The sequence below is a fragment of the Colobus angolensis genome, unplaced genomic scaffold (genome assembly GCF_000951035.1).
Source record: "Colobus angolensis palliatus isolate OR3802 unplaced genomic scaffold, Cang.pa_1.0 Scaffold43, whole genome shotgun sequence".
Lineage (NCBI taxonomy): Eukaryota > Metazoa > Chordata > Mammalia > Primates > Cercopithecidae > Colobus > Colobus angolensis.
In genome coordinates this window covers 4,669,798-4,687,765 of record NW_012117710.1, presented here as the reverse complement: position 1 = coordinate 4,687,765, position 17,968 = coordinate 4,669,798, and the positions used below count along the sequence as shown (strand labels likewise).

General features: G+C 51.9%; 1 protein-coding gene across 1 annotated transcript in view; it reads right to left on the bottom strand.

Moving 5' to 3' along the window:
* The window catches only part of SDK1 (sidekick cell adhesion molecule 1), a gene marked incomplete at its 3' end in the record, with an annotated part of 662,329 nt that overhangs the window by 16,152 nt on the left and 628,209 nt on the right, over window positions 1-17,968 (bottom strand). The window contains exons 44-47 of the mRNA XM_011957004.1: window positions 15,285-15,449; window positions 10,772-10,909; window positions 6,616-6,736; window positions 2,825-2,954 (exon numbers count right to left, since the gene is read on the bottom strand). Coding sequence (XP_011812394.1) covers window positions 2,825-2,954; window positions 6,616-6,736; window positions 10,772-10,909; window positions 15,285-15,449 — 554 coding nt within the window. The remainder of the gene's footprint in view (window positions 1-2,824; window positions 2,955-6,615; window positions 6,737-10,771; window positions 10,910-15,284; window positions 15,450-17,968) is intronic.

Genomic DNA, 17,968 nt, shown 5'->3' with positions numbered 1-17,968 from the left:
TGTGTGTATGTGCACATATGTGTGCATGTGTATTTAGGTGTGTGTTGTATTTAGGTATACATGTGTGTATGCATGTGTGTGCATATATTCAGGTATGCAGGTGTGTGTGTGGATGTGTACATGTGTGTGCATGTGTATTTAGGTGTGTTTTATATTTAGGTATGCATGTGTGAGCATGTATTCAGGTGTGTAGGTATATGTATGTGTGTGCATGTATGTGTACATATGTGTGCACGTATTCAGGTGTGTTGTATTTAGGTATGCATGTGTATGTGTGTGTGCATATATTCATGTGTATAGGTATATGTGTGTGCATGTGCATATGTATACATATGTGTGCATGTGTATTTAGGTGTTTGTATTTAGGTATGCATGTGTGTATGCATGTGTGTGCATATATTCAGGTGTGTAGGTATGTGTGTGTACACATGTATGTGTACATGTTTGCATGTGTGTATTTAGGTGTGTGTGTTGTATTTAAGTATGCATGTGCATATGCATGTGTGTGCATGTATTCAGGTGTGTAGGTATGTGTGTGCACATGTGTGTACATGTACGTATGTATGCACGCCTGTATGAATGTGTATGCTTAGCTCAGTTCACGGGTATGTTCAATAATCTTCCATAAACATTTGCTGATGTTATATCTCCAAACACGCCACACACATTGCGGGGAGAAACTGACCAAATGCGTTCCATTAGCCCATGCTGAAAACGCTTTTAGGAACAAATAATTCAGAGTTCATGGCTCCAATCCTGCCTGCCTGCTCTAGGACACACCATCCCTGGATGCCTCCCTCCCCCTCTTCTTGTGTGGGGCTGGAGGAGACCGATGGGGAGGGGAGGGGTACACTGAGCTCTGGAGACACGGGGGTCTGGCTGGGTGTCAGCTTCAACAGCTGCCTGCTGGACAACCTCAGCCTCTGACCAATAAGGAGACTGTCCCACCTCCTGGGGCTGGGGTGGGCGGCACAGGAGTGCACGTTCACCCTGGGGCAGGCCCACAGCAAGCGCCAGAAACACAGCAGCGAGTGCTCAGTGCGTAGGAACCACCCACAGCTATGACACCCCACGGTGTCTGGATTCTCCAAAGAGCAGCAGCCGACAGCGGCAGCAGGGACAGGCCCGAGGCTGGCTCTGTGAGATGCGCCTCTTTACTGACACAGACTGTCCTGCTTGAAGGCTGCCCTGCTCTGCGCAACGTGCTGCTTTCGTACATGCAGCGAGCTTCTGATAAGCTTTTTCCTTATCACAAAAAGGCAAGTCAGTTTTGCAGGATTTCACTTGACAGCCCCTCAGTTTTAGACAAATGTCCCTTTCCGAGCATCTGCTTTGCTGCCTGCTGTTTCTGCCAAGCCCGGGCTACGGTGCCGACAGCGAACCCAGCGTCCTCTGTAAACAGAACACGCGAAGCAAAGCAGAGCTGGCCTTGCCACACCCACCTGCTGGCCCTTCCCAACGGGAGTTCCTCTACAACCCACAATTGAAAAGAAGCCATTTGATAGAGCCCCGGGGCTCAATAAGGCCTGAATTCAGGTTAAAATGAAGGTGAGACTTACTTTAGATTAAATATTGATTTAGAACCTGAGTGCCAGGAGGCAGGGCAGGCCTACGTGTACAGCAAATGGTTGGTGGTTTTCACCCCTTTCCAGGCCCGGCATATCCGAAAGAAAAAAGTTCAGGACTGATAGGACCACCTCTCCAATCGCTGCTTCAGCTGTTTTTGCTGGTAAGAGTGAGAAATGCAGACGGTGCACCTGTACGGAAGGTGTGTCGAGCCCCCTGCTTGGAGCCCCCTCACGGCTGCCTTGCTGTTTAAAGTCTCTTTGGGTGACACTGCACAGGACCTCACACAGAAAATACACTCCACGTCTGAACTGCTGCACATCCAGGCGCAGGGGAGGCCTGAGGCGGGTAGGCCCTGGGGTCGGGGAGGGAGAGCGTGGAGGCTGACGCTGCCTCGGGGAAGCCCTCTCCCTGGTCCAGCTGCTCGGTGAGGAGAGGAACATATCCCAAGTCTGGGCTCACCCTGAGCCCGATACGTGACCTGGAACTGCCGTGAGCAAATCCCTCTTCTTCAGCACAACTGAGGGAGCTAGAACAGGAGCTCCCTGGGCAGGGTGGGAGGCTGGCAGGGTGTCGGGGGAAGTGAATGTCCAGGGGTGAGCAGGAAGCTCCTATCTGGTGAAGGGGTCACCTTTTCTATCTGCCCTGCAGGATCAGACCCGCTGCCACTCTAACTGGGGTCTAGAGACCACCAAGTTTTATGGCAACCTATGTTTATCTCTGAAAGTGAAACGGAGAGAGAATGGGCTTCCGGGGCAGGAGTCCACACGGGGCAAGTTACTGATCTTTCCTGAGTCCTGCTGGCTCCATCCGTAGGAGGTGGTCTAGGCCCAATTTCCCCTGGGACTACATGAGATGGAGCGTGTGAAAGCGACCATCTGACACTCAGCCTGCTGGCACCCAGGCAACACCCACACTCTGCTCTGCAAGGAACCCCTCACAGAGGGCGCCAGCCTTGCCTATCTCTCACTGCCGTCTCCCGGACTTGGGAATCAGAACCTGCTCCTCCATGAATCAGCCTTGGAGTGTCTAGACTGCTTGAGGCTGTTGTGAGCTCTGCGGGGCCCAGAGCAGGCCATGGGGTGGAACTTGGGCTCTCTTAGGTTTTTCCATCTGCCAAAGGAAGGCTTTTGTCCTTGTCTCTGCCTGTGGGGATGCTGTGAGACTCAGATAGGACAAGACAGCCTGAGGAGGCAGAAGTCTCACTGCAGAAGTAGGGGCTGACGATCACTGCCCGGAAGTAAGCGCCCACACTGACCTCGGATTCTGACGCGTCCGCCGACTTCTCCTTGAGGCTCACGCTCTCGGTCAGCACGGCGCCGTTGTACTTGTTGCAGATGTCCTCGTCTGAGTAGTGCAGGCCGCCGGGGCTCGGCCGGGGTGGGGACCTGGGATGAGGACCCATGACGCAATTACCCTCTGGGCAAAAGATGCCCTCCCCCGGAGGCCTCCTAACCTGGCATCTGGCCTTTACTGCATTGGACTAAGAGGAAGCCTACAGCCTTTAATATCACTCTGGCAACTGATGCAAAAAATTCTGAGCACTGGCTATCTGGCGAGTCAACAGCCTCTGTGTACCAGTGCCTGTCAGTTGTGGAGACTGTGCTAGGCCTGCAGGCATGAGGGAAGAGTTGGTCTGTGCCAGGAGGAGCAGTGAGACACTCATGTACAAAGAGCACCCTGAGGTTGGGACAGATAAGAGGCTGGGGAGCTTGGGTGCTTGCCAGATGCATGCAGGAGAGTGTGGTGGAGAGAGGTGAGGATGGAGTCATGAGGAACGGTCTGATCTGCCATGCTAAGGAGTGGGGATTGTCTCCTACAGATGAGAGGGAATTGGAGAAGTTTGCACCAGGCCTGGTCTCCCTGTCTGGTGGGACAGCATTCATCCTCTCTGGCTGGTGGAATTCTCAGAGGGCTCCATCACTGCCCCCACCCCCATCATCCCATCCTGTGAGTGTGGGAAGGGCCTGTGACATGCTGCTAATCAGTGGAACATGGCAGACTGAAGTCTGGGTTACGTTAAATGGAATGGGTGAAGGACAGCTACTCCCATCATGCCCATGATCACATGACGTTATAGGAGACCCCATCTTGGCGGACTGGAGACAGAGATGCTCTTGCTGGCCTCGCAGAAGCAAACAGCATGTTGTGAACAGCCTCTGGAGAGGACCCCATGGCAGGAGACCATGAGTGGCCTCAAGAACATGAGGGCGGCCTCCAGAGGGGGCCAAGAAGAGGCTGGGGCCCTCGATCATGCGGCCACAAGGAAATGCATGCTGCCAGCAGGCTGAATGAGCTTGGAAGAGGATTCTTGCCCAGTTGAGCCTCCAGATGAGAACACAGCCCATCGACACCTGGATTATACCCATGCAAGGCCCTGAGCAGAGGAACTAGCTGAGCTGTGCCCAGACACCTGCCCAAGGGAGACCGTGTGGTGCTAAATAGGTGTTGGTTTAAGCTGCTAAACTTGCAGTCATTTGTCATGCAGCAACAGAAAAGGAGTACCCTCTTCAGCTCCCCACTTCCTGGAGACTATCTGAACTGAGTAAAAGCCCAGCTTCTATTTTTCAGATGGAGAACTTGGAACCTGGTGAAAAACTCTGAGTACAACATTGCTGAGTTTTCAAATCAGGCAGGATTGAGTGCTTCTTAGTCCTCCGAAGGGTGTGCAGGGACTTGATAGTGAGAGCAGCCTGTGTGCAGTGAGACGGGCAGCTGTGCACTCGAGGGGACCACATCCAGGACCTCCAGCATGCTGCGAGGAGTGAGCGCAGAGCTGAATGCTGGCTGCATAGGGAGTGTCTTCTCATCCCTCAATGGGAGAAGTAACCCTGGGTGACCAAGCAAGGAGAGGCTATAGGCCAGGAAACTGGGCCTTGGGTGGAGACTCTGCTGGGAAGGCTGGAGGGGATGGAGACCTCTGGTTTTGTGCCATGGGTGTTGTCTCCCGCAGCGCGTGCCTCAGTTTCTCCTGGAAAGGCCCAGTGAAGGCCCAAGGGCCTTTCTTTCTCTATCGCAAAGGTAACTGACTTTGGGAAAGATGCCATTTCTTATTTAAACATTTGGGTAAATCTTTTTTCTAAGGAGCTAAAATGGTGTCTTCCCCACAAAGAAACTGGAAGCACAGACGTGCACTGGGGAGACATAAATCAACTGTGCCTGTATTTCTAAGATATTTGGGGGATGATGCTACGGGACCAATCTCAGGTGTCCCTGCCCAGACACTTCCCCTCTCAGCAGAGAATCCTTTCCTTCAATCACATTTGGGGTCTGATATAGTCTGGCAGTGTCCCCACCCAAATCTCATCTCAAGTTGTGGCCCCCATCATTTCCATGTGTCGTGGGAGGGACCTGGTGGGAGGTACTGGAACCATGGGGGGCAGGTTTTTCCCACGCTGTTCTTGTGAGAGTAAGTCTCACACGATCTGATGGTTTTATAAAGGGGAGTTCCCCTACATAAGCTCTCTCTTTGCCTGCCGCCATGTAAGACTTGACTTTGCTCCTCCTTGCCTTCTGCCATGATTGTGAGATCTCCCCAGCCACGTGGAACTGTGAGTCCATTAAATCTCTTTCCTTTATAAATTACCCAGTCTTGGGTATGTCTTTATTAGCAGTGTGAGGACAGACAAATACAGGGTCCTATTGCTAGGACTGAAAAGGTGATGGCTTACTTAAAAACCTAAGGGAAGGGTCCATTTTCTTTTCCATCTTAATTTTATTTTGTCCTTGGGTCTTTGTGGGCTGAGCACCTCCAACCTCATCGTCAAATGATGTTTCTCTTTCCTAGGAAGCAGATGGACTTCACAAACTGAACGACTGTCTATTCTTGGGCAATGTGCTTCAAGGCTGTCTGTGTCTCTTCTCAGAACTCAGAACAAGACAGATTTATAGCAAGGGAGCAGGGCACGTAATATTTTAAAATTCTCTGTGACAAGTTCCTCCTGGCCTTGAAACTACACGTGGTTGCTTTTTCAAGTTTCTATTACACGGCAGGAAAAACTCGCCTCCCAGTAGACAAAAGAAATGAAAGGTGTAACCAGATGTCACCAGCAGCAGCCACCTCCAGTCCCAGGGAAGGCCTCGTGGGGTGGCGGCCTGTGGTGCTTTGGACTGGCACCTGTGGGGCTGGCAGAGCGTCAGTGGCTGGGAAAAGGCCTCCAGGCACTGCTGGCCCCTGCAGCTTTGTAAACAATAAAGGGAAGAGGAAACCCTGGGGTCTGTCTGGGTCTGGATGACGTGTCATTTCCACGCCCTCGCAACTGAGTGTAATCCAAGGTGAGTCTGGTTGAGGGAGAGGAGCCTTTTCCACCTCGAAGCTGGGGCACCCCAGGAAGGCCCCGAGGTGTCTGTTCTCCAGGAAGCATCCTCAGGTGTTTGGATTTTTCCTTCCAGACACTCAAGACCCCTCCCCAATCCTGGCCCTACTCCTTGGTCAAGGGTACTCAAATCAGAGGATGGCGCTCTGCACATCAAAAAGGCAAACCCAGGTCATCCCCTCTCTTGTTTGGGAAACCCTGCTTCCCGCTGGATTTAGGAAAAGGTTTATAAGCTAAGGAGGCTTTGGTGGTGAAAATCCTTCTCGCCTGCACTCACATCCGCGTATGGAATGGCGATGTGCATTGGCACGGGAAAACTTTGGAATACACAGAACAATGAAATCAGCAACAAGCACCAGGCTTGCTTGCGAGGACACCCGGTCAGGCCTATGGCAGCCCAGATGACACCTCCGTGAACGAGGAACGCCCGGATCCAAGGTGCCTGTGGTTGATACGGAAGGCCAGCCTGGCAGCCCCTGGGTGTTCCAGGCCCTTCCCACACACCTGAGGCCCTCCTTCTAAATCTCCAGAGATGCCCTGAAAATACTTCCAGCTGCTCTGCTGACCCCGTCCCTCCTAGACTCAGGGCTGCCCCTGGTGGTTTGGGGTGGGTTAGGTTTTGCTTCCTGGAACCACAGGGCGGGATGCGGGAGGTGCCCGTGGACGTGGGCTGTCACCCCAACCCTGGCAGCTCAGATCTCCAGGTGGGTGCGGCACAACGCTGCCTCCCTACCTGGTCCCGTTCTTCTTGGAGAAGGTGCTCTTGACGTTGAGGTGGCGGCTGCTGAGCTCCAGGGCAGCAAATCCTCCATTGTCCCGGGTCACAGACTCCTCCATGGTGGAGATTCCCTTTCCTAAAGCCCGGCAGGAGAGTGAGAACACACGTGTTACTGGTGTGGTCCCCGCAGCCGCACTGAGCCAGAGCTGGCCAGTGAGGCAGCTCCCGAGTCCTGCTGCATGCAGAGCCCAGAGTCGGGGACACTGCTTCAGCCCCTCTGAGGGCTGAGCTGGGGAGAAAAGCTAGGTATGGATCACAATGTTGGGGCCAAGTGACAATATTAACATTTCAGGGTTTGTTCTGCCTGATCCCAAAACACCAGTATGCTTGCCACTGTTTTATGAAAATAGACTCAGAATGCATAAACGTGTTTTGACTTTTTTGTTTGTTTGTTTTGGTAGAGATGGGGTCTTACTACATTGCCCAGGCGGGTTTCGAACTCCTGGCCTCAAGCAATCCTTCCGACTCGGCCTCTCAAAGTGCTGGGATTGCAGGGGTGAGCCACTGTACCTGGCCAAGAATGCATAAGCTTTGTAAAAGTCAGGGAAATTAAATATGTAATAAATTCCAAAATAAAAATTCACAATCATTTAGCAAAACAGGAAGTAGAAATAAATGTACGGGAGTGTGACGGCTAAAGAAAGGGTACAGGGCTTCCTTTTGAGGTGATACAAACGTTCTAGAATTGACCGTGGTCACGACTGCACATATCTGTGCATTCACCACCAAACCATACACTTTAAAAAAGAGTAAATTTACAAATATATAGCAAAACATATTCTAAAATATATTCACAGAGCAAATGAATAAAGTTTTGAAAAACCAAACAACATAAAAAAAAAATTCCACTAGATTTTCCCATCTCATTCTGCAGGAAAGTCCAAGGCCTCCGAGCCGTCCCCAAGCTTGGCCTGGTCTGTCCACCCTGCCAAACCCCACGTCATCTTCCAGCCCTCAGCCCCTTCCTAACGCGGGTTTCTCTCTTGGGGCTCTCCCTCTTGCTGGAAGCTCCTTCTTCCAGTATTTCCCGGGCTTCTTACCCTTTCCTGCAGATCACAGCTCAAATGCCCTGAGACCAGAGAGAACCTCCCTGACCACATAAAGTGACCTCCGTTTCTCACGCCTATGTACATATTTGCTCTTTGAGGTATAGCCTTAAGTCCCTCACGCTCCCCGGTGCCCCGCCAGCCCCCAGGACAGCACCTACCCACATACCAGGGGCTTGGCAGGTATTTGCTAAGTGTGTTGGCATTTCTAAACCCCAAGAGTCTCCTCTCTGCTGGGACCTGGCCCCCCTTTGACGTGCCTTAAACCTTAATGCTCTATCTGTGTGTGACGGAAGAACACAGAGCAGAAAATGAAAGATGGGCTTGCCTGGGAGAGGGGATTTGGGATGACGAGAGGTGAGCAGGTGGAAACCGAGATGAGGAAGGAATTCAGATGAGGATGGGAGGATAAGGAGCGCACGCAGGAAGGGGTGTTGAGTGAGGCTGTCACCATAGAGGTTTAAGTTTTGCAATGTCTCCTGAGCAGGACGGGAGACATTCTGGCAGATAAGTATTATTTTTTCCAGGCTTCAATTATGATGTTAAGTTAATACTCCAGGGTGCAGCTGAGCATGGGAAGCTGCAGGTCAGATCTACGTTTTCAAGTCTGTTTTCCAGATGGACGAGGAGAGTGAAAAGCAGGGAGATTTTCTATGCACAAGACACAGGATTCTGTAATAGCATTAACTCGGGAAAATGACACGCCATTCATACATTGTAAATCCCACAGGAATAAAATCTGATTTATGAACACTTGTTAGAAGTGAATTTATGCAGAAAAAAATAAATCCTTTCTTTGAGGGATGAATTGCTTAACATTATAGAAGCAAACAGGGAGGCATTTTAGGTGCCTGGTTTTTTTAACCCCTTTGGCACAAGGACGGTGGGACTTGTGGCCGGGGTCAGGAACCTACTCTGCCCAGCTCCTTGGCCAACAGGGCTAATGTAGCCGGCTCTTTTTTTTTAAGAATAGCTCATCAGGGATCTGCCTTTCCAAAAAGAGAAGACCCAGTTGATGAGAAAACCTCCAACAGATGCGCTGGGCTTAAGAGGAGGTCTGGCCCAGTGGTAGTGGCGATACCATCGAAGTGACCACGTGCTTGGGCTCAGCTACAGCTCTGGTAGATGCTCCGTGGGATCAAAACAGGCCATAGGCCAGGTGCCATGCATAGCTCACTCCTGTAATCCCAGCACTTTGGGAGGCTGAGGTGGGAGGATCACTTGAGCCCTGGAGTTCGAGACCAGCCTGGCCAACATGGTGAAACCCTGTCTCTATTTAAGAAACAAAAAACGGGCTGCGGTCTAGCACTCAGTTACATTCTGGTTATCTAGAGAAGTGGCCTCATTGATAATGATGAGGTTTTTAAAATTGAGGATAATCAAATGCATAAGCTATGCTAATCTTAAGTGTCCAGAATGATGCTTTATGATTGTGAATGTAACCGCCGTCCACGTGGAGAGACAGAGCATGTTTAGCACCTGTGAGGCGCTCTCATGCATCTTCCCTGTTTATACCTCTCCACCAATAGGCAAACACGATTCTGCCTTCTGGAAACTTCCATGCACTGTGGCTGCTCCTGGCCTTCGTGTAAATGGAGTCACAAGGTCTGTGCTCCCTGTGGCTGGCTTTACCCTACGTTCATTTGTTCCTTTCTCTAACGATAGTGATTCATTCAGCAATAAATGCTTATTAACTGAATGCCTGCTCTATGCCTGGCGTGGAGCTTCTGCAGGAAACACAGTAGTGACCCGGGCCTCAGAGGGCTCAGAGCTGGACCACAGATGCAGGCAAGGTTCAAGCTGCAGTGGGTGAGAAGAGCTATGCCATGGAGATGCTTCCGTGACGGTCTGTGAGCCACAGCAAAACATCAACATCTGAGGTGTGCCCCAGTCACTGTGTTTATAATATTGCATAGTACAATATGCCACCTGTTTAACACTTTATACCTTTTTTTTTTATAAGAGACAGGATCTCAGCAGGGCGCGGTGGCTCACGCCTGTAATCCCAGTACTTCAGGAGGCCGAGGTGGTTGGATCACCTGAGGTCAGGAGTTCGAGGCCAGCCTGACCACCATGGAGAAACCACGTCTCTACTAAAAATACAGAATTAGCCAGGCGTGGAGGTGCGTGCCTGTAATCCCAGCTATTGGGGAGGCTGAGGCAGGAGAATTGCTTGAACCTGGAAGGAGGAGGTTGCGGTGAGCCGAGATTGGGCCACTGTATTCCAGCCTGGGCAACAAGAGCGAAACTCTGTCTCAAATTAAAAAAAAAAAAAAAAGAGACAGGATCTTGCTTTGTTGCCCAGGCTGAGTACAGTGGTGTGATCACGGCTTATTGCAACCTGGATCTCCCAGGCCCAGGTGATCCTCACCCTCAGCCTCCCAAAGTGCTACGATTACAGGCATAAGCCACCATGCCCAGACACACCTGACTTTCTAATAGTATTGAAAAATGTGATTAGGCCGGGCATGGTGGCTCATGTCTGTAGTCCCAACACTCTGGGAGGCCGAGGCGGGCGGATCACCTGAGGTCAGGAGTTCGAGACCAGCCTGGCCAACATGGTGAAACCCTGTCTCTACTACAAATACAAAAATTAGCCAGGTGTGGTGGTGGGTGCCAATAATCCCAGCTCCTCGGGAGGCTGAGGCAGGAGAATCACTTGAATCCAGGAGACGGAGGTTGCTGTGAGCTGAGATTGTGCCACTGCACTCCAACTTGGGTGACACAGTGAGACTGTCTCCAAAAAAAAAAAAGAAAAAACCAGTTGCATTTGAACAAAGGTACAGAGTGGGGATCTCTGAGGCTGCATGACTCATACGCCCTTATCCAAGACACATAGCTAATCTGAGGGCAGCCATAGTCAGCATCTGGGTCCCGAGGCGTAGAGCGCTCGCTGGGCTGTGCCTGGCTGCCCCCAGAAAGAAAACCTATTGCATCTCCCTCAGCACCTACAGGCAAATGAAATGGAAAAGCGGACACTGGCCCGGCAGATCCACAAGAGAACGAACGTTGTGTTTTGGCTGAGTAGTACCGTGGGACATGCGAGGAAGGGGCCAGACCTGCACCTGTGCTGCAGTTCTTGTACTTCTTATTCTGCCCGTGCAGGACGAGGGTGAACACCACCAGCAGGATGACGATCAGGCTGGACAGAGCCATCACCAGGAGGAACCACCACTCCTCATAGAATGGGGCTTCCACTTGAGCTGCGGAAAAGATACGGACACACAGTGACGTGGGGCAGACACTCCAGCTGCAGTCACCTCCCGTGAGCCAGGTGGGCGGCGGGGAAGGCTGGGGTGGATAACTCCCGGTTACAGGTGAGACGAAACCATTGTCCAGCCGGGCCGGTGGACTTTTCCCATGGGACAAGCTCAGGAGGCTCCCATGGTCCTCAGCAGGCTTTGGGAATTCAGCAGCCCCCATTTGCCACCTTTTCTGTGGAATCAGGCTCAGGGCTCCTCTGTCCTCCAAGCTGCCCCTGCCCTGGAGACTTCAGTATCTTTGCCCTTGCCCTGACCTTGCTCATTAAAACTGCCCTTCCTGCTTGCTCTCTCCTAATTTCATCTGTTTAGAAACACTGCCTGATCTGGTGCTATGTAGCGAGATCCCATCTCTAAACAAACAGACAAGCACAAAACAAACAAAACAAAACAAAAAAACAGCCAGGCACAGAGGTGTGTGCCTGAAGTCCCAGCACTGTGGAAAGCTGAGGTGGGAGGATTGCTTAAGCCCAGGAGTTCAAGACCAGCCTGGGCAACATAGCAAGACCCCTTTCTCTATAAAACATTTAAAATATTAGCTAGGTGTGGTGGCACACCTGTGGTCCCAGCTACTCAGGAGGCTGAGATGGGAGGATCGCTTGAGCCTAGGAGGTCGAGGCTGTAGTGAGGCACGATCACACCACGGCACTCCAGCCTGGGTGACAGAACAAGACCCTGTCTTCACAAAACAAGCAAACCAGCAAACAAAAATGTTGTCTGGGTTAAAGTGAGGATGGAACAAAGCGCCCGGACGTCCTTGTCTCTCCTGGTGCTGGGACATCCCCGAAGACGGCTCCAGGTCCCCTGCCTTCTCCATCACCACCTCCTGCCTGCACACGGCACTCACATTCCACCTGTTATGCCTCCTCCTGTCTTGCTCAGATTCATCCTTTACATCACCTAAGAGAGATCTTCCTCAGAGAGCAATCAGTTGCTCCCCTGTTAAAATCCTCAGTGGTTAGGCTGGGCGCGGTGGCTCAAGCCTGTAATCCCAGCACTTTGGGAGGCCGAGACGGGTGGATCACGAGGTCAGGAGATCGAGACCATCCTGGCTAACACGGTGAAATCCCATCTCTACTAAAAAATACAAAAAACTAGCCAGGCGAGGTGGCGGGCGCCTGTAGTCCCAGCTACTCGGGAGGCTGAGGCAGGAGAATGGCGTAAACCCGGGAGGCGGAGCTTACAGTGAGCTGAGATCTGGCTACTGCACTCCAGCCTGGGCGACAGAGCGAGACTCTGTCTCAAAAAAAAAAAAAAATCCTCAGTGGTTCCCATCAGCCACGGGGTGAGCCCACAAAGCACCCCAGGACCTGCCCCTGCTGACTGCATGTGTGCAGAAGCCCCCGCTGGAAACACGCACTGTGTGTTTTTGTTTCTCTACCTGTTGGCCCCTCCGCAGACCACGAACCCCTAAAGCCTGGGGCTGTGTTTTACTTATTTTCTGCCTCTAGCAAAACCGAGCTGAATGACTGGACCTGTCTTTAGATGTGTTTTTGAGAAATGAACGGAAAAAAATGCATGTAAAGGCAGCTTTGAAGGATGCTCTTCTTCCTTCTGTCTCATTCTGCTCACTAAGAAGAGAAAAGCGGGAAATTGTATCTTGATGGGTGCTGGGTGGTCCCGCTGTCCCATTCAGGGCTTTCTATGGGCCTGGAAGGGGAGTCAGTTCTGTGGCACTGGAAGCCCCCCAGAACACAAAGCCTCTCACAGGCAAAGCCCAAGTGTTGGCCCCCAGTAGCCAGAACCCTTCCAAACACAGCCAGCCGAAGCTTCTATCCTACATCTCACGAACAGGGGATGTGTGCACACCAGGAGGAAAAGCGGGGAATCGGCTTTGGTTCATGCAGGTTCACAGGGCTCCTTAGGAGGTGATGGTGCTCTAAATCCAAAAGACAGAAGTGGGTTTGCGGGCTGCGCATTCAGTACTCCAACAGCAAGTCTGACAGATGCCACACTGACACCACTGGCCAAGTGGCCCGGAGTGGGCCTGGCCCTAGCACTTGGCAGGAAAGAAAGGCTGGGCTGTTTTGGTGGACTCTCACACGGGGCAGGACGTCCCAGCTGCTGGGCCTGGCCCGGTCCTGATGCCAGCAGGTGATGGTTGCTGGCTTCCCTGAAGGATGCGATGAGCTCAGTGCGGTCCAGCTCACAGCAAGGCCAGCTCTGCGTGTGATGGAGTTTCAGAGATGCCTGAGCCACAGGCCCCGGGAAGTGGGGTCAGGGTGTGTGCTCCGCATGAGGAACCGGCATGTGGAATTGCTCTGTATCCACTTCCACGGGGAAAGCTCATGCAGCAAATCTTGGATCCCTGAATTGGGATGAGGGGTGCTGGGGGTTCCTCATTCTCTCTACTTTGGGGTACATTTAAAATATTCATAATGAAAATTAGGGAAATGAGAAATCTGTGCTTTTTCTAAATCTTACTCATTAAAAAATTAAGTGATCAGCCAGGCACCGTGACTCACTCCTGTAATCCCAGCACTTTGGGAGGCCAAGGCAGGCGAATCACTTGAGATCAGGAGCTCGAGACCAGCCTGTCTAACAGGGTGAAACCCTGTCTCTACTAAAAACACAAAAATTAGCCGGGCGTGGTGGCACATGCTTGTAATCCCAGCTGCTTGGGAGCTGAGGCAGGAGACTCCCTTGAACCTGGGAGGCGGAGGTTACAGTGAGCCAAGATCACGCCATTGCACTCCACCCTGGGAGACAGTGAGACTCCATCTCAAAAAAAAAAAAAAAAAAAAAAAATCAGGGGGTTCTCTGGGTCCCTTTCTCACAGCCCGTCTCACAGAATGACCCCGGAATTCAAGCATGCTCCCAGGCTAGCGTACCAGGCTTAGGGCCCACGCTCACCCACAGGCGAGCACAGGGTCCTTCCTCCAAACTCATAGCACACAAAGGACGAAGGCTACGTTCAGTTTCAACAAGTGCGGTCAGGAGCTCAAGCAGCTCTAACGCAGAGGAGAGGAACGGCCTCTTCCTGATCCCAGGAAGAGGACCAACGGAGCTGGCCCTGCCGGGGCTTCTGGCTGAGGCTCTGCTGCCCCGACCCTGAGGCCTCCCTGCCCTTCGTGCTGCTGAGAGCCCCTCTCCTCAAACGCAGCCCAGCCCTCTCTGAACCCCAAGTGCCCTGGCTCGCAGCCAGTCTGCACAATGGAATCACCATGGGGTGAAGAAAGTCATGCCTGGAGCCACGGAAGTCACTGTCTGGGGTGAGGGGACAGCAAGGGTGTGTGTTTAACCTTCTCAAGCAACCCTAAGGTACAGCCAATGTTCAGCCCCTAGGCACATGGGGGGTCAGGGGGCCATGACCAGGGACCAGCTTTGCTGCCCCTCCCTCTCCAGCTCCCCCACCCACAGCTCTTCAATGACCAGGACTTTTTCTCCACCACCTTCTGCCTCCTGCAGGTGTCCCTTCCCCTGTGGCAGGCTTCAGGCACCTTCCTGATTCCCAGGCGAGGTCACGGCCCCCGCCCTATGGATCATAACCCGTGCCACGACTGCTGACTGCAGACATGTCTGTCATCTAACACGGGTGCTCTGGGGGAGGAAGCCCTCCCCCGGCCTTCTCTGCCACTCCCCCGAGAGCAGACCTGGTCCTGGACCCAGGGTGGCCTCTGGAGCCTGCAGCACCTCACAGCGACGAGCACGCGAAGAAACGCCCAGCCCGGGAGCGGCAGTACCTCCACCTGCACGCCATCCTCAGGGACGGCGATACTGCTCGCCTTGTGCCCAGAGCAGCTACTGTCCCCAGCCCCTCCGCTGGCTCTCTGGGAGGCCCCGGGAAGACATGACCTCTTGTCAGGCACTCGTGGGCTCCCCCATGGCTGCCGGGGCAGTTCTTGTCCCTCCAAAATCACACGTGCTCCCCAGCAAGGACGCTTCAGCTAATAGAGGGGCTCGGGGCTCTGCTTTCCTTGGAAATGCCTTTGTCGCAGAGGGGACACTGCGTGGCTCACGCTCACGCCTCTGACACTTGCATGGGTCTCTGATTTTAAAAACTACGAGGAAACACATTAGGAATTGCTGGGGCACAGCGTGGCCACAGAGCCCATAAGGGGCCTTGCTGGTGGTGCTGGAAGAGGCTCCGGGGCCTGGGGTCCTGCCAGAGGGCAGCAGGGAGCTGCGCAGGAGGATGGGTGGCACTGGGGAGGTGTTGGAGACTGACACTGCTCTCCCCACCTGCATATTCTCTGAGCAGAACCTCAGCTGAGCTGGAGACACCTAAAGCAGCAAGTTCGTGTTCCCTTCATCCCCCTCAACTCCATTTCTCCCTCTAGTCCTTCAGAAGAAGACAGACCTCCCTGGGAGGGCCTACCTGTCACGGCCGTGGAGGGGCTGCTGGGCTCCCCGTAGCCCACCTCGTTCACAGCCACCACCCGGAACTCGTAAGTCACGCCTTGCCGGAGCTTATCCAGGCTGAGGGTGTAGGATGTGGCACTCCTTGGGATGTCCTTCACAAACATGTCCCATAAGCCTTCATCTGCAAGAGGGATGGGGAGGCGAGGGCAGAGTTAGAAGTGCGAACTCCCAGGTGCGAGCCCCATGCACCTGCCCGGTGGGTCGGCTTGCGGTGACCTGGATGAGGCATCAGAGGCACTGGATGCGGAGTGAGTGCTGAATGGGGATGGAGTCTCAGTTTTGCAAGTTGAAGAGCGCTCTGGAGACAAATGGTGTGATGGTTGCAGAACAGTGTCGGTGTGCTCAAGGCTACTGAACTGGACACTTGAAATGGTCACAGTGGGAAATGCTAGGTTATGCGTATCTCACCACAGTAAAATACATGTATGTATGGAAACCTTACATATAGGAAAACATGAATAAACTTGAAATTAAAGCCATTAATAAACTTAAAATTAAAATCAGACATAGAGAGGAAGTTAGAGGCACATGAGTTGGGTTCTGAGGCATCTCTCCAACCACAGAGCAAAAGAAATGTGATCAGTGAGATCTGTCATAAAAAACCATGGCGAGCCAGGCATGGTGGCTCATGCCTGTAATCCCGGTACTTTGAGAGGCTGAGGTTACAGGACTGTTTGAGCCCAGAGCTCGAGACCAGCTTGGGCAACACAGGGAGACATCATATATACGCACAATTTTAAAAATTAGCCAGGCATGGTGGCAGGCACCTGTGGTCCCAGCAACTCAAGAGACTGAAGCAGGAGGATGGCTTGAGCCTGGCAGGTTGAGGTTGCAGTGAGCTGAGATTGTGCCATTGCACTCTAGCTTGGGCAACAGAGTGAGACCCTATCTCAAAAAAACAAACAAGAAAAGAACTTTGCAATTTTTATGACTTCACATTACAACATAAAAAGAAAAAAGGAAAAAAAAAGAAATAAAAAACGTATGACACTATAACATCAGGGTAGAAAGGGCTGATGGAGTCTGGAGCTAGACAGCCTCTTTGCCAAGCCAGGCCCCAGCAATTCAATTAGCTGTGTGACTTCAGACAAAGAACGGAACCTCTCTGACCCTTGCCTGTAGAATGGTGATAACCAAGGCATCTTTATCATAGATTTGCTTCAAGGATTACATAAGTTAATATTTATAAAGTGCTCAGGACAGTGCCTCACACATAGTAAGTGCTGCACGTGTGTTTGTGAAATAAAATATAAATTCAATTCTAAGGAGGTTGTTTGGTAAAAAAGTAGGCTCGGAGGTCAAAATGTTCATTTGAAGTAGCAATCCTTCATGAACTGTATTTGCTTTTCTAGGCTCAGGTATGAGATCTTTTACAAAGCAGGAAATCTGGTGAGGGAAAACCCATTTGGATATGTGTGTACCCGTGCTGACTGCCTTCTGGGCACTGAGACTGCTCCAGAAACCAACCTTATCACCCACCTGCAATCACCAGGTATGCTCAGATGGATTAGCCCAACAGTAAACAGGGAGAAAACTGCTATTGTATCGGTCTGTATTTGCAGAGGATTTAGAATTTGCACCGACTAAGTCCTTACAGTCACAGGTTAACGAGGAGTAGACGTGAATGAGATTTTAAAGGTACAAATCTCTGCACTGGCAGAAAAGTAGTATAATACTGATCTTCCCTCCCTCCCTCTCTGCTTGCTTTCTCTCTCACTCTTTCTTTCTTCTTCCTCCCTTCCTCCTTTCCTCTCTGGTTTTTTTGTTTTGTTTTGTTTTGTTTTTGTTTTTAAGACAGGGCCTTCCTTTGTCCACACAGGCTGGAGTGCAGTAGTGCAATCACAGCTCACTGCAGCCTCGAACTACTGGACCCAAGCGATCCTCCTGCCTCAGCCTCCTGAATAGCTGGGACTACAGTGCATGCCACCATGCCTGGTTAAGTTGTTAATTTTTTTTTTTTTGTAGTGACAGGGCCTCTGTATGTTGCCCAGGCTGGGCTCGAACTCCCAGGCTCTAGCCATCTGCCCGCCTTGGCCTCCCAAAGTGCTGGAATTACAGGCATGAGCTACTATGCCTGGCCATTATTTCTAAATATTCTCACTTACAGCCATTTCTCACCAAGACGCTCATCACCACTAATGGTGTCAGAGTGGCAAGCCAGAGCCTAAGCCTACCTTATTCCTCCTAGGATGCTGGGACCCACACAGATTGCTGGCTGTATGTAGTTTATGCTGGTTGTATGTGGTTTACATTGTCGTATGTGAGCTTGGCTTAAGAACGGTCAGGGAAGGCTTCTGCATTTACTCTGCGCAGGCCTCCTCTTGGCCTGGGGAACTGCTGCCCCCTCCTTCCCTGCCTCACTCCTTTATTCCTCCACAAACGCTGTCTACTCTTTCGTCAGGCCCTGTGCCCTCCATCAGGGACTCAGATGAGACTGCTGTTGACTGCTGTTCTAAAGAGCTACCCACAGCCAGTGGACAGGGGATGGTGGAAAATCAAGAGTCCTTTTGCCCCTTCAGACTCATCTTTTTGAGGCCAACCTCGACCCCACCCCACATTCCAGGAAGGGACGGCTGCTTCCACCAACGGGCTTCTAAAGCCCATCTGCACATTGACCTGCCTATTCACACCATCAGGCTT